This window comes from Dromiciops gliroides, chromosome 2, assembly GCF_019393635.1.
Source record: "Dromiciops gliroides isolate mDroGli1 chromosome 2, mDroGli1.pri, whole genome shotgun sequence".
Classification (NCBI taxonomy): domain Eukaryota; kingdom Metazoa; phylum Chordata; class Mammalia; order Microbiotheria; family Microbiotheriidae; genus Dromiciops; species Dromiciops gliroides.
The window spans coordinates 309,023,160-309,050,580 of record NC_057862.1 but is presented as its reverse complement, the minus strand read 5'-3'; the positions used below and the strand labels follow the sequence as shown (position 1 = coordinate 309,050,580).

General features: G+C 39.5%; 1 protein-coding gene across 1 annotated transcript in view; it reads right to left on the bottom strand.

Moving 5' to 3' along the window:
- Positions 1–27,421, bottom strand: part of CYSTM1 (cysteine rich transmembrane module containing 1) — a 99,214-nt gene that overhangs the window by 28,295 nt on the left and 43,498 nt on the right. The window contains exon 2 of the mRNA XM_043987088.1: positions 15,975–16,204. Within this exon, the coding sequence (XP_043843023.1) occupies positions 15,975–16,185 (211 nt within the window). The 5' untranslated portion in view covers positions 16,186–16,204. The remainder of the gene's footprint in view (positions 1–15,974; positions 16,205–27,421) is intronic.

The window sequence follows — 27,421 nt, the reverse complement described above, 5'->3', positions numbered from 1 at the left end:
TCTCTTTAGGACTATTTTCTTGTTTTATGCTCGTAAATTGAGTGTCTGCAACAAGAAAGCAAACTCCTTAAGGATGGGAATAACATGTCTTCTACTTTTTTATATTTCCCAAATGACTAAAACAGAGATGAACTAACAAACAGTGGTAGGCACACAGTAGGCACTTAATGAATAAATGTGAGTCATACTGCTTATAGTCTGAGTGTTTTATTGTTCCTGCCAGAAACAGTGAGTGAGGCACTAGAGTTAATCTACTTTATACACAAATATCTTAGAAATGTGAGTATTTTATAGTACTCAAAGTTCCCCAGTGCCTTTTAACTTTATTACCATGAACTCAGAAGTGGACAGATATCTTTGAGAATGCCAAGAACTCAAAGTTCATTTGTTGAATTGCTGGCAAAGAGAATAGGAACATGGCAAAAATGCTCAGGACCAGCAAATCATGGAAGCTTAACAAGGAAAAGTAGCAAATAGCACAGGAATAGGAGGAAACAGAGGCTGTGTGACCCTTCTTTGGTAATTTAAATCAGTTTTGTCAGTTGATAAATGTGTAGAAGAATAAGTGCTGCTCCTGGGAGGAACAGACTAGAACAAGAGATGGTTCCTTAAGGCAGGATTATTTACTTGATTTTTGGGAATGTTCATTAAAATTCAAACAAATTTTTAAAAATACAGATTCAAGTTCCACTATGTTAGTTTCTAGGTATTGAATGAAAAAAATTTTTACATTAACTTGTTTTGGGAGGAGGCAATTGCTGTAGTGGCCAAGTTAAAGGAATGATCTTGTGCCATTCCTTTACTGACCCTTAGATCTAGAACTGAAATAATAACTTATTATTGGCTAAATGTTTTCAGACAGTAAGCTACAGAAAACAACTTGGAAGCAATTTTGGGAAGAAGCTTACTAATTGGGCTTTTAGAACTTCCAGGACTGAAGAGGAAGGTTAGGAGGTAGATTTTCTGATTGCTGTTTTAGGGCAGAGACTGGTACATGCTTTGCATATCTTTTGAGTTACTCTGACTCACAGGGAAGTACCAGACCAAAGAGTCTCCTTCAAATAATATTCAGTGTCATTTCTGAGAGAGCAAATACTGCCCTATCTTTGTATGGAACACAAAGTATTCTTATCTTAGGTATACATGACCGGTTTCTACAGGTACCAGATTCTCTTGTTACCAATTAACTCCATTATGTATGTTTGTACAAAACATTTCAGGCTTTTTCTACACTGAGAAGCTGAGTTGCTAAGACTAAAAACTATTGAGTGTGAACTGGAATATACCTTGATTAAATTAATCTTTTTGGAGACTCTAGTCGTGGAAATGAAATTGACACATTTGTCAAATTTAACTAAAATTTGTCGTGACAATAATGTCACTTGCTAGAAACCCCAAATGCAAGCCTTTATGGATCTGAAAAGGTACCTAAAGTGGGTCCAAAGTGCAGGTGCCTTCTCTGCTTTAGGGTCTAGTTATCTAGTTGTAATTGGGCCTTGGCTTCCCCATTTGTAAAATGAGGGAGATGGACTAGATGATCTTTAGTTGGGCAGGTAGGTAGGTGTAGCAGTTAAGAGTGATGAACCTGGAGTCAAGAAGATGTGAATTCAAATCTGGCCCCAAGAAACTTCCTAGCTATATGACCCTAAGAGAAACAATAGGCCTCTGTCTCCCGAGTTTCCTCTTGTGTAAAATGGTGATAATAATAGTACTATTTCTCAGGATTATTGTGAGGATAATATAAGATGATATTTGTAAAGCATTTTGCAGACTTCAAGAAGCCACATAAAAGCTATTATTCTTATCTCTAAGAGCCTATGATGCCTACTTTAAAAAAATGCTTTATTTTCTCATGTATTTCATGGATTCTATAGACATCTCACATAAAATAAACCTAAAATGATCCTTGGAAAACAATATTTCTCAGTGTCTAAATACCTCAGAAACTGAGAGTCAGCTTCCTGAGGTAAAGGTAATTTTACCCACAAATCTATTCTGTTCTGTGCCCTTGAAAAACAGGGAGATAGAAAGAGTGAAGATGGCCTTCAGGAATAGGGCAGCAAGTCAAACAATAACACTTAGAACTCAGGATAACTTTTCCTTTAGGGCAGATTTATCCATGCTACAAAGGATATAATAGGAAAACCTGGTTAAGAATAGTTTGTGAGTACTAATTGTATAGATAGGGCAGGCAATAAGTGCTCAGGGAGAATGCAATACGGTCAGTATAGCACTCTGTAGCTGGAAGGTGGGTTAGGGGCATGTAAGCCATTTATTTTGGGCACTTACCTTCTTTTGGTCTTTATCTGCACTTGATTTCAGATAGTAAGCTGACAGTCATATCATATCATATCATAATATAACATAATATAATATAATATTCCTTCTTACTTTAGAAGCACAGCCCCTAACAAGACCTAGCTGGGGTTGGGTTATTTCATGCCTGGCTTTGCCACTGTCTGGACAGTGAAAGTCCACTTCATAACAGGAAGTGGTGAAGACATTATTTTCAAGGCTAGGCTTCATCACTAGCACCCTTTTTGGAGAGCAAAGTCGAAGGTTGGGAACTCTCCTCTTCCAGTGAGACTTCAGAAATGATCACATGACATAGGCTTGAGTGGTAAGAAACCCTCTCCTGGACATTAGATGATACTTTGTCTAGCACATCTCAAGTGCCACATCATGAAGAGGTCCTTCCTGACCCTGGCAAACAAGTCTCAGCAATCCTTTCTGGGGGTGCATTGAGATCAGCTCCTGGTCACTGAAGTATCAGACCAGGCTCCCAGGCTTCCTGTTTGGCTCTCTAGCTTCTAATCCTTCTCTCCAGAACAGTACTGAAATAAAACCCTCCAAATTATGGTGCTGTAGTACCTCTCCCTTGGGAGCAGGCAGGGCCAGTGCTTGTTCAGTGCAAGAAGAAATAGATCATATTCACAAGTGCCTATCTGGTGCCTGCCTCTCCATTTCAGAAACCTGCAAGCCCAGTGCAGAAGAGAGCCAAGGAGAGGCTTATGCCCATGCTGCCAGGCCTGAAGGTCATGTGGTACATACACTTTCAAACAAGCCAGGGCTGCTTTTCCCTTTCAGATGGGGGTTGGGGGGAAGGAGTGGGAATGAGTTGTACTTTTAAGCACTTCACTCTCCCCAAAGCAGGAGTCTCCAACTTGAAGAAAAACTTCCATTTTATCATAACAAATCTACTAAGCACACAGTGCTAAATCCCAACTGGAAATGTCTCCAGTAGTCAAGGGTTCTCAAACCACAAGCTCAGCACTCTTGAGGGAGAACTGAAAGGCTTGAAGGAATGCAAATGGCAAACCACACAGAGAAAGGCAAAAGTAAAATTAAATCTCAGGCTGGTCCAGATCCTATAGCCCAGTGCCTTGTACGCCGCAGATGCTCCCAAAATACTTGTCGAGTTGAATTGTCTGAGGCGTCGTATTTTAAAATGTGATGGTTTTAAACCTGATATGGCCTAGGAGATGTCAGTGACACGATCTTCTCTGAAATCCCTGCCGGATAAAGGGTGAGCATAACTTCTCTCTACCTGCTGGCCTATTCTTTCCATCCCATCTCCTCCAAGGAGCCTTCATAGTTAGGGTGTTCAGAATGCAAGCTCTGTACTCTGGCACGTCAGGTCAGCTCCAGGGGCCTGGCAACAAGATGAGCCAGACCTAGTCAGGTGTTCAAGGCGAGTCCGTCTTTCAAGAGAGCTGCCATCTCTGTCTGTTTCATGAAGTAGCTTCAGAATACAGGACCAGTAGGAAAGAAGGTCGAGAGGACAATTTGGTCTGAGCCTGAAGCTCAAAGGGACTTCAGAAGAAAAAGAACTAAACTAATTAACTGCGAGGTAAAAGATTTTAAATGGTCCGATGGGATTTTATATCATCTTTGACACTATTGGAATAATAGTTTTTTTCCTCAAATAATATACTTGTACAAAAAGAAGGCTACAATAGTATTTTTAAATTTTAAAAAGTCAAATTAGATTTTTTTAACCCTTTTTAAAAGAGGGTATGTGTGTGTGTATGTGTGTGTGTGTGTGTGTGAGAGAGAGAGAGAGAGAGAGAGAGAGAGAGAGAGAGAGAGAGAACAACTCTAAAAAGCTAGACATGACCCCAGGCTTCTCTGGATTTCTAATGCCCCTGAGCATAGGCCTTATCATCAAGCATAAAGGAGGCTTTCTGAGCTGTACAGGGGAATTTCTGAGCCAGGTTAACTAGGTGTTCACCTGCTGCTCCAGAATTAAATTCCAAGGCCAGTTATTGGGTGACACGGCATACTTGGAAAGGACTAAAGGGAATGATAAGGAAAAAGGCTGAGGGGAGGCTGTACTCTAATCATTCTAAGTCACAGTATTTTTCTTATTTAATCAACTGTTCTTCCAAGTACTAAGAGCCCAAGGCAGCCAGTTCCAGTTCTAAAAGGGCTTTAGGGCTGCAATTTGATAAGATTTTACATAAGAGCTCAAAGGAAAACAAATAGCCACAGGAGGAGGGACTAAATCCTGTAATAGATTAAAAGCAGTTTAAAGAGGAATGACTTTTCAGGAGTCCATTTGAAAAGCTGTTCAGCTGGACTGCACAATCAAAGTGGAATTCTCTCAAGGGAAGAGGGTTGGTGTGAGCATAATGTTCTTTCCCAGACAAGTAAAAAGTATGTGCTAATGGTGAGTCTCCCTTTCTGCCCCGTCTAAGCCTCAGTTTCCTCATCTATAAAATGAAGGGAGCTGGTCTAGAGATATCCTCGACAGTACTTTTCAGAGTTACTGTGGGATCTTTACAGCTATAGGTTCTGGGATGAATGGATAGTTATTTCCTAGTTCCCATAAGTCCGCCAATAAAATTTTTAAGTGTCCACACTATGTGCCAGACACTAAGCATCAAGGGTACAAAGGAAGGGAAAAGACAGCCCTTGACCTTGAGGAGCACACAGTCTAATAGGGGAGACAACACGAACAAGCTACGTACAAACATTTTTTACAAATTCACAGACAAGAACCAAAGACAAGCAGGACAATTTTAGAAGAAATGTATAGAATTTACGTTTTTTTGTTTGTTTGTTTTTAAAGCAAGTGGTATGAAATGGAGATAATCCTTTTTTGTTTGGCTTTGTATATGGAAAGGTTTCCTTTTTAATGTTCAAATTCAGGAAAAAGAAACTTTAAAGAAAACATCAAGGCACATAGCCTCATTTCAGGATAACTATCTAAAGCATTAATAAAGATAAAGAAAATTTAGTTAAGAGACAAGGAGGACAATGCTGGTACCACCATGTTAAATATATATTTTTAAAAATCTATATGAAAAAAAAAAGCTATATGGAAGAGATTTGTAGTCTCATGTATAATCCTTTTTCTAGGCTTTTTTTTTGCATGTGAAAATATGTTTGTTGATTTTTCAAATTCATAATAAAAAACTTTTAAAAAAATAAACATCAGTATTCAGATTCATGTAATAAATAACCAATCTTGATTCATGAAGACTTATGATGAATTCTACTTCTCTCCTCTCAATAGAAAGGTGATGAACTATGGGTGCAGAACGATCCATATACTTGGCCAGAAACAGTCGATATGTCTTTTGCTCACTGCTTTCCTTGGTTACAAGAGAGGCAAAAAGAGAGGTCATTGGGAAGACGGTGATATTAAAGGTTTGGGAACTTTAAATACAGGAGGAAAATAGGTAAATTGGAAGACATTTCAAAATTCAGTGTGGGTTTTCATTTTTTGAAAAGAACACACTAAGGGGCAGCTAGGTGGTGCAGTGGATAAAGCGCCGGCCCTGGATTCAGGAGGACCAGAGTTCAAATCCGACCTCAGACACTTATCACTTACTAGCTGTGTGACCCTGGGCAAGTCACTTAATCCCAATTGCCCTGCAAAAAAGAAAAAAAAAAGAAAATAACACAATAAGACAGAAAAGTTAAAGAATGTTAAGAAGTAAATGAACCCTGCACCTCATGTCTTCTGCATGTTTAATCCAGGAAAACGCTAAAATATGGTCAAACAGAATTCTTACCTCACCAGTTCTAAAAGTCAATCTGTTCCTAAATAAGCCCTGTGATGGAGTCATGGTCTTGGGTCCTGGCTAAAACTAGCCTGGTCTGAGGAGCTAGCACCTCAAGAGGATTTCAATGCTTTGGGGTCAGGTCATTCCATAAGTATGGCTCTCCTCAGGGTGAAGTCTAAGGTGGTCCCATACCAAATCACTGTCCTAAATGAAATACAAACAAATGCAAAAACTCCCCCCACCACAAATGCTTACTTGCTCAGGTGTCCTCCAGACTGGAGTGAGTAATAGTAATACTAGCTAGTACTTACATTATTCTTTTTTTTTTTTTTTTTTTTGCAGGGCAATGAGGGTTAAGCGACTTGCCCAGGGTCACACAGCTAGTAAGTGTCAAGTGTCTGAGGCAGGATTTGAACTCAGGTCCTCCTGAATCCAGGGCCGGTGCTTTATCCACTGTGCCACCTAAGCTGCCCCCACTTACATCATTCTTTAAAGTTTGTGAAAAACTTGTTAAGAGAAGACTACTTCTATCATCACGCTCATTTTACAAAGTAAGAAACTGAAGCATAGTGCTGAAATGATTTGCCCAGAGCCACACAGCTAGTAAACACCAAATGTCAGATTCAAATCCAGGTTTCCCTGATTTCTCTGAAAGTCCAGTGCTCCTTCAGGACTGGGCTGGATGATCAGACTGGCTTTTTCCCAGGGGCTTGAGCAAAATTCTCTAGGTAGTTGTCTCATTGCGAGACTTCTTGTATAATGACTTATACTTAATTCTCAATGGTCCTATACATAATGAAGGAAGCTTCACATGACCTTCCTCATAGGAAATCCATGCACAGACATTAAGCTACAAGGACAGTGCTATTACTGGTCTAACTTCTGTGAGTCGATAACCCTAATATACTTACCCTTGTATGTATGTATGTATGTATATAATTAATTCTTCCATAAATTTATCAGATAAAATAACAAATGTGCTGAAGAGATAAGAAATTTGTATCACAGCGGCTCATATTACAAAAGAATTTTTAAAGTGTAGATCATTTAACCTAAAAACAGAGTCATGCTGGGAATTCTAGAATCTGGGCCAGGTTGGGGGTGTTGAGGAGAGGACTATTGCTGGGGAAGATGCTGCCCAGGAAGGGAAACAAGGCAGGGCTAGACTCGCCTGGAATGGACAAAGACTTTGTGATCCTACCTCCAACATGTGCAGTCACTCATAATGAAGTCTAGTTGAACTTGGGGAGGGGCAGACTATGTATGTCCTAGAAAGTCCAACCTGTACCCTACAGCTTCAATAATCCCTGACTCCCTCAAATCCTCAAATTGGTGGGTAAAGGGGTGGTCATCTCCCTCAACTCCAAAATATGGCAAGAAGATGAAACAGATGAAATGGCAACCCACCTGACCATAGGAGTGTGACAGGGATGGAAATGAGAATCCTAAGAGAGGGAATACTGTGGATTCAGGGGACAGTTATGTGGGACCAGAAGACTGAAGTAGGAGAGTTGAAGGTTGGGAATGAAAGCTTACTCTCTAAATTTTGGTGCCTGTAGCATAGCCCTAGTCATCCTGTTTTAGTTATGATTCTGAATAGAAAAATGATAAAGTAAGTGGGCTAAGTTTGAGACAGCCCTTCCTTAATGCCTTCAGAGTTTGAAAAGCAGACATATTTGATGAAATCGGAAGATGAAATTACAGAACACATAAAAGTCCCTCATTTTTTGGTTGTTGTTGTTGGACACTGGCTTGGTTAGGAGGTTTTGATTAAAGGCAAGTTAGGCAGCGCAACAGAGAGCGCATTGGATCTGGAGTAAGGAAGATTTGAGTACAAATTATGCCTCACTCACTAGCCATGTGATCCGGAATGAGGAAGTTGGACTTGCAATCTAAATCTATGCTCTTATGATTTGCTTCTGTGTTGGAAAGAGATTAATGTATTGGGTTTCAAGAGGAAAAAAAACCCGAATCTTTCCAAGAAATAAATGAGTCTAATCAGAGACCTGAAACTGCAAGTATGGAAGAATGAGACTCCTTCATATAACCAATAAGACATACCAGGGAAGGTGCATGGTTACAGGTCTGGCCAATTATGCTGTCGGTATGATTTTGTATGATAATCCTGTGTATCAGTAATGGGAACAACAATGCCCAATCTCATTTTGAGCATTTTTGGTAAGATTACAGTGGCTAATGTTTATTTTTATAGTAACTCAACACTGGTGAATCAAAATGTAAGTAGAAAGAATGTTAACTGTTCAGATGTTTACAAACTTGCAGCAAATTCTACCAAGGCCAACAGTCCTTTCCTACTCTTTTTAAAAAACACACAATATCAACTCATGAAAGAACCCAAAAGGAAATATATAACAATGAAGGAGCTGTTGTCATGATTTCAGAAGATTACTCTACAGAGCTTCCTCTGTGGCTAATCAGAAGGCCACAGTTAGACTGCAAAAGAGTTAACTGCCAGGGCAGCTAGGTGGCACAGTGGATAGAGCACTGGTCCTGGAGTCAGGAGGACCCGAGTTCAAATCCGACCTCAGACACTTAACACTTACTAGCTGTGTGACCCTGGGCAAGTCACTTAACCCCAACTGCCTCACCAAAAAAAAAAAAAAAAAGAGGCAACTGCCCAGGCATAAGGCACCAAGCCTGATACATCCCAGAGAGAGCATTTTGGCGGTAGGAATCAAAATAACAAGTTGACCCAGAAGTTCACAGGACACAGTATTCAGACAGATTGTTATTAAAAAAAAAAAATAGACAAGAACATCAATAAAACAATCCCCCCCCCCCCATAAAGGCCCCAGTAGTAAATCCACAACATGAAATGTCTATGCACAAATTTTAAAAGGTTAGATAACAAGCAGGGTGAGCTAGAGGTCTCAAAGCATGTTGGTGATTGACTACCCACCTTCCCCAGCCCAGCCCCAAGTACTCCTTAGACTTGGCAGGATGGGACTCGAGTCCCTCTGGGAACTGGAATGTGGCTCTGGATAAGGTTACTTTATCCACAAAGTAACAGTGGTTGGGATGGCAGAATGCCACTGTTAAGATGTTCTATTCACATGAGGAAATGCAGGAACCGGGGAAGGGAAACAATCCATCAACAAGCATTTATGTACATGTATGTACTGTGTCAGATGCTGGGAATACAAAGACAAAAGTGAAACAGTCTCTGCACAACCTACATACAAAGTAAAATTCTTGTGACAGTAGGAGAACATTAGCAGCTGTGGCGATCAGAGAAGGATTAGTATAGGTGGTACTGAGCTGGGTTTGGGAGGAATTCTAACATGGGAGAATGCATTTGGGTGAAAACCAATGGAGAAAGGACTCAAAAGATATTATGGGGCAGCTAGGTGGCACAGTGGATAAAGCACTGGCCCTGGATTCAGGAGTACCTGAGTTCAAATCCGGCCTCAGACACTTAACACTTACTAGCTGTGTGACCCTGGGCAAGTCACTTAACCCCAATTGCCTTACTAAAAAAAACACCTAAAAAACCAACAAACAAAAACCAAAAGATATTATTAGAATATATTGACCGATTGATTACCCAGGCAAAAAGAGGCAAAAAAGAATTTAGGAAACAAGCCACTAGCCTGGCACAGAAAACATCAAATAGAGGTGGCTGACTTCAGTCCTATGAATGCCTGCTGGAGCTCTTTCCATGTTGACAGCAAATGGCTGATAATCACTTGATTCACCTTAATGATAATTTCATTCTTCAAAAGGTAATGAAAATAAGGGAAGATTTTATCTGATTCTCAATTACACAGAAGAACTGATTACGGAGGTGAAAACAAATATAGATGTAGATGTAGATGTAGATATAGATATATAGATGTACAAAATATTTTATAAGTATCTCATGCTCTTGTAGAAAAAAAATGAAGAGGTATATGGTAGACCTTGGTGTAATGAGATGGATTAAAAAACGTAGTCATTAATAGCTTGATGTAACTTGGGAGGAGGTCTCCAGGGGATGCTCTGAGGATTTGTGCTTAGCCCTATGCCAGCATTTTATCAACTACTTCTATAAAGACACAGATAAGATGTATATCGAATTTTCAGGTGACATAAAGCTGGGCTATCTAGCCAACTGAATAAAAGTTAGGATCTAAAAAGATCTGGAGAGGCTCTAACATTGGGTTGGATCTACTTAATTGAAATTTAACAGGGACAAATGTTGTCTTCCATTTGAGGTGGTGGTATTTGTTTGTTTTTTAAAACTCACTTCACAATTACAAACAAAGTAGGATCACTCTTTGAAAAGGACCAGGGAGTAACAAACTGGACTCTGGTTCAATGAGTTAACAGGGATATTGATATAGCAGCCAAACAAACCAAAGTGATCTTGGGCAGACTTGAGAGAGGCCCAGCCTCTGGGGATAAGAGGCCAGTTCCACTCTCTTTTGCCCTGGTCAGACTCTATGTAGAGCACTATGTTCTAACATCTGAAGGGCTGTCACAAGGAAGGAGGATTAGACTTGTTCTGTTAGGCCTCAGAGGGCAGAAATCAGGATCAAGGGAGAGAAATTTCAGAGGCAGTTTTATGCTTCCTGATATAAGGGAAAACTTCTTAATACAGTTATCCCTTTCACATCATGACTTTCCCCACTGAGGTTGATAATATAGCAGGTTGGGGCAGCTAGGTAGCGCAGTGGATAAAGCACTGGCCCTGGAGTCAGGAAGACCTCAGTTCAAATCCGACCTCAAACACTTAACACTGGCTGTGTGACCCTGGGCAAGTCACTTAACCCCAGTTGCCTCACCATAAATAAATAAAAAAAATGAATGAATGGATGAACGAATAAACAAACAAACAAACAAATAAATAAATAATATAGCAGGTTGGTATAAAAAATTAAATGAAAATTTTTTGGTGCTACAGATGACATGAGTTTAGAAACTCAGAAATGCATAAAAATATGTATGTCATTTTATAATATCAACCTATTTTATCTTTTAATTCCATAATAATTCAGACTTCTCTGGTACAAAGGGAAGGCCAAAAATTTTATGCGGATTCTCCAGATGGCAGGGGTGCTACATCGCTACCCCTCCTCGATGTGAAAGGGATGACTGTAATTAGATATAGAAAAGTAGAATGGGCTTTTTCAAGAAGTGGGTTCTCCCTCATTAGTGTCTTCATGCAGAGGCTGAATGACTACTAGCTGGGTTTCTCATAGGAGGCATTTGGGAGGATAAACTGGACTAGATAGTCACTGAAGTCTCTGCAGTCTGCAAGTCTGTCACTCTAATTTTGTGAGTTATCCCTTATGTGCACAATGGGAATTATGCATTCTCTGGTCACTCAGACAAAGAGGGAAATATTTTTACTTTTTAATGAAATGTATGAATTATATCCAGTATTCAGGAGAGTTAAACTGGGTCTGGCTTATTATTTCAAGTTCTACTTGTCTTTTCACACTTCTTCCCCCCTCACTCCTAAGGAGAACACGTTGGCTATGGTTTTTGAAAGGCAAAACATCATAGTTTGAACAAATTATTTGAAAACGTTTACTTCAATGGTGGTGAGAAGTATGATGCGACAATGGAAGGCAGATGCCCGAAACACGAAGTTCTGTTTTCTCCATTGCTTGCTATGGTGATCTTTGCATTATTCATACAGATTATTTTGTATAAATGGAGAGAGCATTAATTCTTCTCACCTGATTGTAGCCATAAAACTACAGCTTGAAGGGAGGTTAAGTGATTTGCTCAAGGGTGATACCAGTAATAAAACACCAGAGGTTCCAATTTGAACCCAGGTGCTCTGACTCCAAATCCACTGTTCTTTCCCCTATATCATAATGAATTGAGTGTAAGAAGTTACTTATAAAACTTGGCTGTAGTCTTGAGAGATTAATAGGAGAAAACCGATCAAATGTATCATTTTCTGATCTACTATGTAAGATCTGGGATTAAATACCCAAGAATGTGGTATATTGCAAAGAGTCCAGGACTTGAGTCAGGAGACCTGGGTTGAAAAGTCCAGCTTCAATTTAATGTGACAAGGGGTGAACAGGCCCTGTAACCACACTGACTCAAGTTTTCTAATCTGTAAAATGAAGATAATGTTATTTGTACTACTTATTTCCCCTGCTATGAAGGAAGAAGGTGCCATATAAATCAGGTACCATTATTACAGAAGTGTGAGTTGTTTTTGATCGATTTTCTGCCCAGGGTTACAGAATAGCTCAGGTAAAGAGATATGTTTGAGGGGGCAGTTAGGTGGTACAGTGGATGGAGCACCGGCCCTGGATTCAGGAGTACCTGAGTTCAAATCCGGCCTCAGATACTTGACACTTACAAGCTGTGTGACCCTGGACAAATCACTTAACCCTCACTGCCCCACAAAAAGAAGGGGGGGGTGGGGAGAAGAGGGGGAATATGTCTGAGAGATGCAGTGCCTGGTCAGAGTCTTTCAAATAACAAATTCCAGCTTTTTTTCACCTTTCCTCCTCTTCAAATGAGGCAGAACATTTTAAGCACTTCCATTTTTTTCTTCCTTGTTCTAATCAGAAAAGAGAGAGATCATTTGAATCTATTTTCTTTAACATCATTCCACAGTGATGGCCAGTAATTATTGAAGGCAGTAAGGTCCCAGTATTACAGGTCTACTGCACCATAGATTTGCATAGCTATCCTAAGGAGATAGTTCTTACTTTTCACATTTACTTAGGCCCACAATATTAAAGACTAACCTACAATATCTGGCCCTGACACTAGACAAAATATTACAATATGGTCTTTGAGAAAAGGATAGGATTTAGTAACTTTTCACAAAGTGAAACTCAGAATTAAACTTTGTAGCTCTTATCTCTGGTACATATTACCCATACAACCTTGGGCATGCCATTTTGTCTCTATAGGCCTCAACTTCCACATATGTCAGACATGATAACTTCTCATTTCCATTCCAGGACTGAATTCTACACTCTTTCTGCACATCTCTAATTTGACTTTTTTTTTTTAACTTCAGAAATTTCTCCTTTTATATCTGTCCCCACTCAGCCCAGTTGTTACCCCCTTTGGCTTGTCCAAAGGCAAACTCAGGAGACAAGCACAAGCAGCAAGGTTTCCTGTTCTCTTCCTAAGGCTGGCTAACATTTTGTTAAATTGTAATATCATAACCCTATACCCCTGATTAGAATACCCCTAAAAGCAAACAAACTCCCCATGTTGGGGCAATGATGCCAAACCTAATAGAAAATGATAGCACAATCCAAGAAGGTGAAAATTTAGGAAGCCCCATACCATTAAAGATCAGCAAGGCCCAAATCAAACTTGGTACACACTTGCTTTCCGAGAAAGCATACTACTTATTCCTATCTCCATCACTACCTAAGACTACTCCAATAACAATAAGCTCAAAAAGATATTTTTAAAAATCTATTTTTAAAACCACCAAAATTTTGGAAGGATTTCACATTTCATTTTCATATTAAGTTCAGACCAATCTTCTTCAGGAAATATAGTAAAAAAGACTTCCAGAAAGCATGAAAATTTTTTCTTTCAAACAGTGGAGTATAAGCATTAAGGAATATTATTGTGCACTAAAAAATAGAGTAATAATAATGCAAAGAAACACTAAAAGGAAGTAGTAGTAACTGTAATGACTAATCTTAGTTCAAGGAAATAAGGAAACAAATCCACTCTCCTCTTGGCAAAGAGGCAGGGAAACCACTGGGGCAGAATGTCCCATATGATGTTAGAAGCAGTCACTACAACTGCTGGTTTTGCTAAATTGTTTTTCTTGGTGACCAGAGAAGGGCTCAATACTAGGGTAGGTAGGAAGGGCATATCTAGAAAAGATTGACAGAAAAGCAAAAGGGACCCACAAAACTTTTATCACATAAACCTGAGGAGCTTAGAAGTTTTTGCCCATAATACAAATAGTGTGGCCAGTAATATGAGAGCCAAATCTATATGCATCTTCTAAAAACGCTGGCTAAAGAAATTACAGAACACACCTTTTTTATAGCAGAGAGGTAGGAGACCACTAGAACAGAATATTGTGTACTTTCTCTCTATTGCTTAGTTGTTTTTCTTTGTCAATTGCATTCAGTGTGTGTGGGGGGGTGTCAGTGTAAAAAATGACCAATATAAAAACAAAAGGTATAAATAAAACATTTTCCAAAAATGAGGCAAGCTGCACTAAACTACAAAATCACTAAATTTCAAAATTAATGGCTAAGAAAAATGCTAGATATCTTGAATACAGAATACCTACAAATTTGCAAAGCATCAGCAAAAGAACTCAGCCAATCTTGCATGTAAAATTAAAGCATTATTAGATTGGAAATTAACATAACCATCATGAGCATCAGGAACAAAGGATCTAATGAACGGGTAAGTAGTCATGTTGAAAAGGCGCCGTGTGCTCCTGGAGTGAGAGTTTGTCTAAACCTTACAAATGCCCCAAATGTTAGGACAGCCTTGTGTTCAACAGAAGACTTGTCAGTTTATGAGACTTATTTTAGAAATTCTCCCTTCAGTGCCAAAGACCTGGATTCTGTGTTTGTTACTCCTCAGACAGCACTTGGTGACACATTTCCTGCACTATTCTGTGCACTTGTAATATAAACTGTTACCAGAGAAAGCCAAGAAAACAGAACCTAGTACTTGTCAAGATTTTTCTTCCAAATATATTTAATGGCTGTATTTTATTTTACCTACTGAGTTCCTTGTTTATGAAATTTAAAAATTACTGTCTCTCCCAACTGGAGTATTTTTCCTATGATGATCGACCTGGTTCCAAATAGGGCAAAGGTTTTTGGTATGTGACACCCACCTTGGATGAATCCCTAAAATCCTGGAACGTCAGGGTTCAAAATAACTTCCAGAACAAAAACAAATCTTCAGTTCTGTTACTAAGGCCAGCAAAGGGTTAAGACATAGGCAGAGTGGTTTAGTATAGCAGGGTGGATACTTTAACATGGATAAGTCAGACACTGGCACATGGACACTTTAAAAATATTTATTGATTTGACTTCTGTCGGGGATAGCCTGCATTTCTAAATCAATACAAATCTAGTCATTGTGAGAAACCAAACTGGGTGTTTGCAAAGGGAACTGGACATAAGAGGATAAATAAAAGCAGCTAATACTAAGAGTGTCTGAGACAGAAAAGACTTTCCAGATCAAAAAGTCTATGATTCTACCATGTACTTGGCACAGAGAAAAGACAGGTGTTTAATAAAGAATTGGATCCTTCGTTATAAAACAACAAAGGCACAGAAAATGAAGGGCCTGGAATGTAGGGGTCTCAACCCTAAGAGGCCTACTGAAAATGTAGATAAAACTCTAAAGACAGCTTAGAAAGCTACTTTAAACCTAGTTGAAAATATTTGCTAGCTGCTTTTTAAAAGAAAAGGCTAACATGAAATTGAGTTGTAATTTAAAGATAAATTGGGGACAACTCAGTGGTACAATGGCTAGAGCACCTGGAGTCAGGAGAACCGGAGTTCAAATCCAATCTCAAGACACTTGACACTTACCAGCTGTGTGACCCTGGGCAAGTCACTTTACCCCATTGCCTCACCCAAACAAACAAAACCAAAACCAAAACTCCACAAAAAAACCAACAACAACAAAGATAAATTGAGTCCAACAATCTGATCCTGAAAAACAAGACTTTCTGGTATTGCAAGAACAAATACCAGCAGTCAGAGCACTCCTTGCTCAGTGACTCTTAAAAAAAAAACAACATGCCAAACAAGATCTCTGTCCCAAAGAAGAACACCACAAAAAGACACAGGCTCAGAATATCAAGATGATATCTATCCCCTTACCAGAGATGAAAAATCCTCCAGAAGTTAGGAAAAACAATCACTAAAGTTTAAGCATGAACTCTATTACAAAGACCAGATGAACTGCCCATTTTTTGCCCAGAAAAACAGGCAAGTATTTTCTGCTATGACATAGGAGCGGACTTGTTTACAGTACCTGTGGTTTTGGGAGCTTCTGGGGGTGGTCCACCCTGCCAGCCATATTGTGGATAGCCTTGGTATGGATACCCTGCATTAGGAGGTGGGTATGGCCCTGAAGGCCCAACAGGATAAGGCCCAGCAGGAGGATAGGCTGGTTGCTGTTGATATGGTGGATATGGGGCGGTTGGGCCTGGGTCCGAGTAGGGTGGAGGATTTCCGTAATTCATGTGGGATTGAACACCTCTCCTAAAAGACAAACAAAAAAAGAATTAATTTTGCTATGATTTAAATCATTCAAAAAAACCTCCAAACAAATTGGGTGATTGTTAATAATCGATAAACATTTATTAAGCGCCTACCATGTGTCAGGCACTATGTTAAGCAAAATGTATCATATGAAGTTATCCTGTTTAAAAAGAAATTCTCTGCAAATTCTACATACATGATGAGATAAGTGAAATAATAAATTAAGTAAAGGGTAATAAGGGCTAATTTGCAGCTACAAATCACATCGCTAGCAGGTCTCTAGAAACTAATCTCTGGGGGCAGCTAGGTGGCGCAGTGGATAAGGCACTGGCCTTGGATTCAGGAGGACCTGAGTTCAAATCCAGCCTCAGACACTTGACACTAGCTGTGTGACCCTGGGCAAGTCACTTAACCCACATTGCCCCGCAAAAAAACAAACAAAAAAACAAAACAAAATGCCTAATTCATGGATCTGTTCTCTCTCTTTTACTAATGAAAGCATTTAGGAGGTATGAATTTTGCCTTAAGGGCTGCTTTGGCTACATCCTAAAAGTTTGCACATATGCTCTCATCATTTTCTTCAATGAAATTGTATTATTTTGTTTTTTGGTTTTTTTTGCAGGGCAATGAGGGTTAAGTGACTTGCCCAGGGTCACACAGCTAGTAAGTGTCAAGTGTCTGAGGCCAGATTTGAACTCAGGTACTCCTGAATCCAGGGTTGGCGCTTTACCACTGTGCCATCTAGCTGCCCCTGAAATTGTATTATTATTTCTACAATTTGCTTTCACCTATATATTCTTTAAAATATTAGTCTCTATTTAAGTTTGAATTATTTCTTTACATACCCTTTATTTAATACAATTTTTATTGTGGTGTGGTATAAAGGGTGAGTTTATTATTTTTGTTTTTCTGCATTTGTTTATGAGGTTTTTTTGTGGCCTGGTAATTTTCTCTAATGGTGTCATGAACAGTTAATATATGTATAGAAATATATATTTCTTTAACTCCTATTCACTAATTGCCAAGGTCTATCATAATCTAACTGTTGTAAAATTCTATCCAGTCCTTATTTCTTTCTTGTCCTTTATCTCTGTCTTATATTTGTCTATATCTGAGAGGGGCACATTAAAGCCCATAACTATTACTGGTTTTTCTATTTCTCTCTGTCGTTTGGGCCATAAATTATTGATATTAGTTCATTATCAATGATGCTTTTAAGCATAAAATAGTTTCCTTACATGTCTCTTAGCTACGTGGTTTTTTTTTACTGTTACCTTGTTTAAGATGGATTGCCACCTCTCCTTTTTTGATCAAGTTCACCTGAGAGCATAATAAATTCTGCTCCAATCCCCCATTTTTAATGTGCGAATCTTATTTCAAGTGTTTTTCTCATAAACAACATATTGTTGGAATCTGTCACTCTCTTCTGCTTTATGTTTGGATTCATTCTACTCATACACTGTTAGGACTGCTGTCACATCCTCCATCATATTATATGTCTCCCCCCCCCTTGTCTCCAACCCCTTCTGTAAAAAGAAGGTGGAAAATGAAGGACAAGGAATTGGATGAATACTAGTCATCCAGGTCTGACGTGGTCTGACCTGACTCCTGTGCCCCCCTCTCTTCATCTGGTCTGGATCCTGACACTGATTCTTCATCTCCTCCCCAGCCCCCATGACCACCCTTTATCCTCCAATCTCTGAAAAGAAGTCTGTTTTGCTTATTATTATTTACCCTCCAAACTGACCCTCTCTTGACCCCCCCCCTCCTGTCCCTGGCCTGCTTCTCTGTGGAATTTAATGTATTCCACATCAGCCTATTTGTGTTTGTACGTTCAACTACCTGGAACTTATATTCTAATGGGGGAAATAGCTTGAGCACACATAAATATATACAAAATGAATGCAAGGTAGTTTGGGGAAAGCAGCTGGAAGGAGAATGGATCGAGAAAGATTTCAAGTAGAAGGCAGAATTATTTGAACTAAGTCTTAACAGAAACCAGGGATTCCAAAAGGTAAAGTGAGAAGGGAGTAAATTACAGGAATTAAGGCTGACAGGTGCAAAGGCATTTAGATGGGAGACAGAACAGTGGTGTGGAATTCTCTCATTTGGATCGCTACTTTGATGCAAGTCAGAGGATCTGATTTCTGATCCTTTCTCTGCCACATATTACCCGTGTGACCTTGCGTGAGTCATTAACCTCTCCAGATCTCAATTTCTTCATTTGTACAATGAGGGGTTGAACTTCTAAGGTCACTAAATGCTAAACTCCCTCAAATATTCCTTTCCCTTCCCTGTCTAGGACTCATACTCTGACTCTCAGAGTACCAAATTCTAAGCACCAGGGAAGAGAATCCTGCTCACTTTCAAGCATCATCTTTTTCATTTAGAGGGCAATGCACATGCCCTCAGACCTAAGTTACCATCCAAGCAAGGCCAGATAGGTTATTTTCTGACCAAATCTCATCATCTCTACCTCCAACCACATTTTTTGCTTTTGACCCATTCTCACCTCACTCATAGTTATCAACTTTAGTTTAGACCCTCAAAAACACTTCTAGCCTTAACTATTACAATAGCCTGCTAATATGACAAAAAAGGAAGATGATAAATGTTGGAGAAGATGTGGGAAAATTGGAACACTAATGCACTGTTGGAGCTGTGAACTGATCCAACCATTCTGAAGAGCAATTTGGAACCTCCCCCAAAAGGCTTTAAAACTGTGTATGCCCTTTGACCCAGCAATACTACTACTAGGTCTATATCCCAAAGAGATCATAAAAAAGGGAAAAGGACCCACATATGCAAAAATATTCATAGTTGCTCTTTTTGTGGTAACAAAGAATTGGAAATTGAGGGGATGTCCATCAATTGGGGAATGGCTAAACAAGTTGTGGTAAATGAATGTAACGGAATACTTTTGTGCTGTAAGAAAAGATAAACGAATGGATTTCAGAAAAACCTGGACTTCCATGAATTGATGCTAAGTGAAATGAGTAGAACCAAGAGAACATTGTACACAGTATCAACATTATTTTGTGATGATCAACTGTGATAGACTTAACTCTTCTCAGCAATACAGAGATCCAAGACAATGCCAAAAGACGTATGGTGGAAACTGCTCTCCACATTCAGAAAAAGAACTATGGAGTCTGAATGCAGACAGCAGCAAACTATTTTCACTTTTGTTGTTGCTTTTTTGTTATTGTTCTTGTTTATTATTTCTTGCATTTTTTCCCTTTTGTTCTGATTAATGTGGAAATATGTTTAACATGATAGTAATGTATAACCTACATCAAAATGCTTGCTGGCCTCAGGAGAGGGGAGGGAGGTGGGAGAAAAATTTGGAACTCAAAAAATATCTTTATGTGAAATTGAGAAAAATTAAAAATAAAAATAAAAAACAAACAAAAAAACCCCATTACAATTGCTTGCTAATTAATCTCCCTGCCTCATCTCTCCCCACTCCCATCCAACCTCTACTCAGCTGCCAGACTAATTTTCCTTAAGCATAATTCTAACCCTATCACTCTCCTATACAAAAAACTCCAGTGACTCCTTACTGCTGCTAGGATCCTCTATAAACTCCTTTGTTTGGCATTTAAAGTGCCAACCTACTTTATGTAGCCTCATTATACTGACTCCCCTTCCACACTCTACAATCTGGCTGGAATGGCCTTGCTTTACTCACACGTGATGCTCCATCTTCTGTCTCTGGGCTCAGTTAGCTGGGTCTCCCATGCCCAAAATGCACTGCACCTCTGCCTCTTGGAAGTTCTTGTTTCGGACTCAGCTTAAGCACTACCTTTGACATGAAGCCTATTCTGATATCCCCCAGATGTTGGTGCCCCCCCCCAATCACTCTTAATTTGTATGATATATATTCTGCATATACCTAAATGTATACATACTGTTTCCCAGGATAAAATGTAACCTACTTGAAGGAAGGAATCGTGCTAAGTGGTGCAGTGGATAGTGGTGGAATTAGAGGCAGGAAGATCTGAGTTCAGATCTGAGTTCAGATCCCAGTTCAGATCTGGCCCTAGACAAGAGTGACCCTAGACAAGACCTCTGCCCAACTCAGTTTCCTGATCTGTAAAATGAGAATAAAAACAGCATCTATCTCTCCAGGTTGTTGTGAAGATCAAATGAGATGATATTTATAAAGCATTTTATGAACCTTAAAGTACTATGTAAAAGATATTATTGTTTTAACATTATTATTATCATTATAGCCCTAGGATCTAAGCACAATGCCTGACATACTGGTGCTTAATAAATGCCTATTGACTGTACTATTGCTACAAATAAAAAATGAAAACATTCTGTAACTTCTGCAGTCTGTGCAAAATTAAAAAAAAAAATTTAAAGGGGGGCCTGTAGTTGATCACCTAATTACCTGAAAGCCCCAATCTGACTCCAATCACATCAATAACATCCTGTAATAACCATATTCCTCACTCCAGCAAAGTCCAAGGCCCCACTATTCGGATGGCATTTTTCAGTAATGAAAAAGAGAATGGAATGAAGGATGAAGAGAATTTACCATCCTCTAAACCTCAGTCTCATGACTTATTCCATTGTCTTCCTTTTCTGACCTGGCAATTAAGAGATCATCTCCCTATGGTTTTCCCTTTCACTGAGACACTACAACAAATGCACCCTTAGTCTCTGTGCCTCTATTTCCTTCCCTGGACTCTTTCCTATTTTTGGTTAGGTTCCAGTCTCTACACTCTTTTTTCTTGGGGTAACACATAACCTACCAACTAAAACATACATGAATTTAAAGGATGATTCAAGAAATGGTACAAATATGCATGCCAACCAATCTCTGTCTTCCTCTCTTCTAAAGCCCTAAACCAGATTAGCAATCTGGAGAGATACAAAAATTCATATATATGTAATAAGTTTAGGTTTTAAAAGTGCATTTTCTTTACAAATTTAGTCTCTAATGAGACTTACCTTTTTACCAAGGCCAACCCCTTTCCTTGCACCCTCATCCCACTTCCTCCTACCTTCTGTAGCAGATTACACGAATAATGAATGCCCCACCTTTAATCACTTCCTATTTATTGGCCCTTATTGCTTACAAACATGCCCAAGTCTCCTCCATCCTTCCAATACTTTCACTTTACCTTCCAATACCCTCAAAGTATCATCTTGTGTGCCTCTCACTTTTCTTTGCCAAATTCCCAGAAAAAGCTGTCTATAGTCATTGCCTCCATTTGCTCTCCTTGTCAGTCCTCAATCTGTAGCAGCTGACTTCCAAGTTCATCACTCACCTGAAACTGCTCTCTTGTCTAAACTGGTGAGTCTTTTCTCAGTCCTCATCCTACTTAACCTTTCACCCATATTTCAGACTCATGATCACCCTCTGTTCCTGGATATCTCTCTCCAGGTTCCACTCCTGCCTGTCCAGATTTTCTCCACCCTGCCTCCTCACACTGAAAGTACACACTGACCCTGCAGCCCCTTCCTGTGATGGTTGGTTCTTCCCAGAACCACCATTTTAAGGAAAACACCCAGGCTAGCCATGGCTTCCCCCCCCACCCCTCTGGGTTCCACTTGCGGCAGGGACTGGCCTCCTTCCTGCTTCTGTGTACAGTTCCAGTGCTCAGTGCAGTACCTGGCATATAGTAAGCATGTGACAAATGCTTGTTGACTTGCCTCCCCTCTAGGTTTCTGTGACACTGCTCTCTCTTGGTTCTCCTTCTACTTGTCTGGCTAGCTAATTCCTTCTCAATCTCCTTCGCTAGATCACGATCTATGTCCTGCCCCCTCTGCTGATGTACAAAGGTCCTGTCCTAGGTAATCTTTTCTTCTCCCTCCAAACCAGGGATTCTTAACCTTTTTTTTTTTAACATCATGACACCTGTGCATCTAGGACAATGTAGGGCTTAGAATCAGGAAGAACTTAGTGTGAATCCTGCTTCAGACACAGTAGTATGATGACTTCTGGGTGCCTTATCTATAAAATGGGTGCTAAATCAGAGCACCTACTTTACAGGACTGTTATGAAGATCAGGTAAGATAAAATCAAATAAGATAACATACATGAAGTTCTTTGCAAACCTACTTACATATACTTGAAGGTTCATAAAATGCTACTTAGAAAGGGGTTAAGGACTTGCCCAGGATCACACAGCTAGTAAGTGTCTGAGGTCCTATTTGAACTCAGGAAGATGAGACTTCCTGATTTCAGGTCCAGCAGTCTATCCACTGCCCCACCTATGATCTCTAGGTTGATAACTTCCAGATCGACATATCCAGCCTTTGTCTCTTTCCTAAATTCCAGCTCAGCATCCCCAACTGCCTACTGATCCAACCATCCACACTATCACCCCACATCTCCTCTATCATTGGATATTTATACTGGGTACCTCCACTTCCTTTGTTCACATGCTCAACACACTGTGATTTGGTTTCTGCCCCAATCAACCCAAATTGTTTTCTGAATGACCTTTCTTCAATCTTCATCCTTCTTGACCTTTTGGTTGCATCTGACAGTGCTGACTACCCTCTTCTCCTGGACACTCACCTAAATTTTTTCGACACTGCTTTTTCTTGCTTCTAACTGTCTAACCATTCCTTTGCTAGCTCTTCATTCAGGTCACATCCACTATCCATGCATGTCCCCCTTGCACAGCCCCCCCTCACTTAAATCCAATTCAGTGCAAGTCATGACATCACGTTGATGTGGTGGTCCTCTTCAAGAATGAAGGACAAGGGGCAGCTAGGTGGCGCAGTAGACAGAGCACTGGTCCAGGATTCAGGAGGACCTGAATTCAAATCTGGCCAAAGACACTTGACACTTACTAGCTCTGTGACCCTGGGCAAGTCACTTAAGCCCAACTGCCTCACCCCCCCACCCCCCGCCAAAGAAGGACAAACAAGAGAGAAAGGTTGACTATAACTCCTAAGTCCATGGATTCAGTTATAATAACTATGCAAGATTATTCTAAGATCAATTTCTCCAACACTAACCTCTCTGCAGAGCTTTAGCTGCCTTTTGAACATCTAGAATTGGATGTCCTAAAGGCATTTCAAATATATCATGACTAACACTGAATTCATTATCTTTTCCCTCAACTCCTCCTTTTCTCTTTTTTTTTTTGGGGGGGGGGAACAGGGCAATGAGGGTTAAGTGACTTGCCCAGGATCACACAGCTAGCAAATGTCATGCGTCTAAGGCTGGATTTGAACTCAGGTCCTCCTGAATCCAGGGTCAGTGCTCTATCCACTGCACCACCTAGCTGCCCTCCCTCAACTCCTCCTTTTAAAACAGCCCTTTTATCGTTGAGGATGCCACCATCTTCCCAATCAGCAAGGCTCCATAACTTTCATTCCTTATGCTCATTCTATATCTTCAAATCTGTTATCAAGTCTTTTTTCTTATCTTCATGACAATCTCTGGTATGCATCTCATTATCTCCACTCACCCAGTGGCCCCCTCCCCCAAAACAGTCCCTTATCACCTCATGCCCAGACCACAGCAATTGCCTTCTAAACTGGGTCTCCTCGTCCAAAATTGCACTAAACTTCCCCTCCTCCCTACTCTAATCCATCATTCACTAAGCTGCTAAAGTGCATTTGCAGAAATGTAGGTCTGACCATGTCACCTCCCTGACTCGATAAATTCAGTAGCTCCCCATTACTTTTGGGATCAAATACAAACTGCTCTATTTAGTATTTAAGGCCCTTCACAACCTAGCCTGTCCTACCTTTCCAGTCTCCTTACACTAAACTCCCCCCCCTTCATATATTCTATAATCTAGCTACACTGGTCTACCTATATTGTTCCTCAAACATGACACTCCACACCTCCCAGCCCTTCTCCTTCCTTTTCTCTGGCTGTCCTTCAAGATTGCAAGGTACTCCTCCCTCAACTCTGCCTCTTGGTTTCCCAGTATTCCTTCAAGATTCACCTAAAATTCCCCCTTCTGCTGAAGGCCTTTTCTCTCGCCCCACCCATGCCTTCCCTCTAAGATTGCCTTCCATTTATACTGAACCTATCTTGTACATTGTTATTTACATATCTCCCCCATTAAACTGGAGACTCTTTCAGGGCAGGGACAGATTTTTTTTTCTTTTTCTTCTTTGTCTCTCTAGCACTTACTTACTACAGTTAGTGATTAATAAATGTTTCTTGACTGGGTACTGGATATTTTCCTCTGGATATCCTACAGGCATCTCAAACTCAACGTGTTCAAAACAAAACTCAGATCTTTCTTCTGTAACCCATCCCTCTTAACTTTCTCAACTACCACCATCCTTCTACATCATCTACATTTTATAGAAAGCACCATCATCCTTCACATAGGTTCAAAACTGACTCTTCACTTTCCCTTACTTCTCAAATCCAAATAGATGCTAGTGTTCCCCTAACCCCAATCACTATGCTTTTTCTATTTAGTTGTATGTATAATAGTGTTTTCCCAAACAGAACGTACACTCCCTAAGGGCAAGGACTATTCTCTTTTTCTTTGTCTCCTCAACATCTTACAAGGTGCTTTTTCACATAGTAGATATTTAATCAATTCTAATAATAAAAGGGGGGGCAGCTAGGTGGTGCAGTGGATAAAGCACCAACCCTGGATTCAGGAGGACCTGAGTTGAAATCTGACCTCAGACACTTGACATTTACTAGCTGTGTGACCCAGAGCAAGTCACTTAACCCTCAGTGCCCCGAGGCTCCCTCAAGAATTCCACCAAAGTTTGTAGGAACAAAGATCGGGAACTGAAAGGAATCTCTGAGGTCTTCTGATCCAATCCTCTCAATTTATAGATGAGGAACCGAGGGCCAAAGAAATTAAGTGACTCATCCATATTCATAGGGATATTGTCAGAGACAGGATTGTATTGAGGGAGCCTTAATCTTATCTTTCCCTCAATTCTTCTAGGGACAAGCAACAATAACTTGCCTTGGGCACAGGTGGGATGATTTGTGGTCCCCCAGTCCCTAGAAAAACAATCCTAAATTCATTCTTATACAGCTACAGTCAGTAACAGAATCTTCATGTATGATATTCAGGACTTGAGCATCCATCATCACTATTAGGCTACAAAATACTGTGGAGCTGTATCAATTTTTGTCTCGAACTCATGCAGAGAGAGGGGCAAGGCTATTGCTATAAGCAAAGTACCTAAAATTCAGTGACTGGTTATTAGACTAACTCAATAAGAAGAAGAAAATGTAATTTTTACTCTCCTCCCAAATATATAACAGCAACAAGTTCACAGGGCCACAATAAGGTTGATCTTATATTAGGCAGTAATTGAGACCTTTCGAGAAGCTTCTCGTTATTACTCAAAACACTCCATTTCCTGTAGCACTCACATCAATGGTTTATTCCCTGTGTAGTATTACTCCCTAAAAGGATTCCTTTAAACTTCAAAAACTCCAGTGAAGGGATGATACATTATGAAGTCAACAACTTAGAGTGAATCAGAAGTTTTGCCATGAGATAAATTCATTAGGTGCTTACTAGGCACCGAAACTAATTCATTCTTTCTTTCATTCTCATTTTCTCATTCTCTTTCCCTCTCCCTCTCCCTCTCCCTCCCTCTCCCTTTCCCTCTCCTTCTCTCTCTCTCTCCCTTCCTCCATCCTGACACATATATACACTATGGGGTGTTTTGAAAGTGTTAAGCATTTAGGACTAGAGCCCTCTAATTATAAAATATAGCAAGGGCAGTGTTCTGCTTACCCCACCAACCAATCTTTCTAGTACTCTTTCTAGAAAGGCAATAATTCCCTTTCATGAGACTGTAGCACATTTTGTGATTACACTTCCAGTATACATGATATTGTAAGTGAATTCTCAATTTTTCAAAGTGACTAAATTCCTCTCATCTACCTGGTAATCTTCATATACAAAAAGCAGCACATTTAAAATAAGGATGGATGCTAAATCACCTAACAACTTTAAAAGGGTACTGTGAGATTAAATTAGCTAAGATTTAGCTTATAAAATTTTTGAACTGTTTATTAAGCAATATAAGTAGCATAGGAAAACGAGAAATGCCTGAGCCACTGAAATGCTTCATTTATTAGGTAAGAGATCAATATCCAAAGCTGACCAGTAAAAATACCAATCAGAATTAAAATGGAGAAGAGCAATGAGCCTTCTATTACACCAGATAGTACTCTTAAAACATGATGCAAGAAAGATAAAGATTTCAATGCCACATATAGTAATCCAAAAGAGCAGTAGGTTTTTCTCTGAAATGTAGAAAACAATATAAAAAATATTTCTGAACTGAATCAAATGTATAAGAAAACAAGTCATTCCCCAATTGAGAAATGGTCAAAGGATATGAACAGGCAGTTCAGATGAAGAAATCAAAGCTCTCTATTGCCATATGAAAAAATTTTCTAAATCTCTCTTGATTAGAAAAATGCAAATTAAAACAACTCTGAGGTACCACCTCACACCTAGAAGATTGGCTAATATGACAAAAAAAGGAAAATGATAAATGTTGGAAAAGATGTGGAAAAAAAACTGTAACACTAATGCATTGTTGGTGGAATTGTAAACTGATCCAACCATTCTGGAGAGTAATTTGGAACTATGCCCAAAGGGCTATGGGGCTGTGCATACCCTTTGACCCAGCAATACCACCACTAGGTCTGTATCTCAAAGAAATCACAAAAAAGGGAAAAGGACCCACATGTACAAAAATATTTATAGCAGTTCTCTTTGTGGTGGCAAAGAATTGGAAATTGAGGAAATGGCCATCAATTGGGGAATGACTGAACAAGTTGTAAATGCCCATCAATTGGGAAATGACTGAACAAGTTGTGGTATATCAATGTAATAGAATACTATTGTACTATAAGAAATGATGAGCTAGCAGACTTCAGAAAAACCAGGAAAGACTTAAATGGACTGATAAGTGAAGTGAGCAGAACCAGAAGAACATTGTACATAGTAACAGCAACATTGTGTGATTATCAGCAATGATACTTTGCTTTTCTCAGTAACACAATGATCCAAGACATTTCCAAAGGACTCTTAATGGAAAATGCATTCCACATGCAGAAAAAGAACTATAGAATCTAAATGCAGATTGAACCATGCTATTTTTACTTTTTCTTTTCTTTCTTTCCCCTTTCTTGAGGTTTTTCCCTTTTGTTTTGATTCTTCTTTCACAATATGACTGTGAAAATGTACTTAATGCGATTGTACATATATAATCTATATCAGATTACTTGTA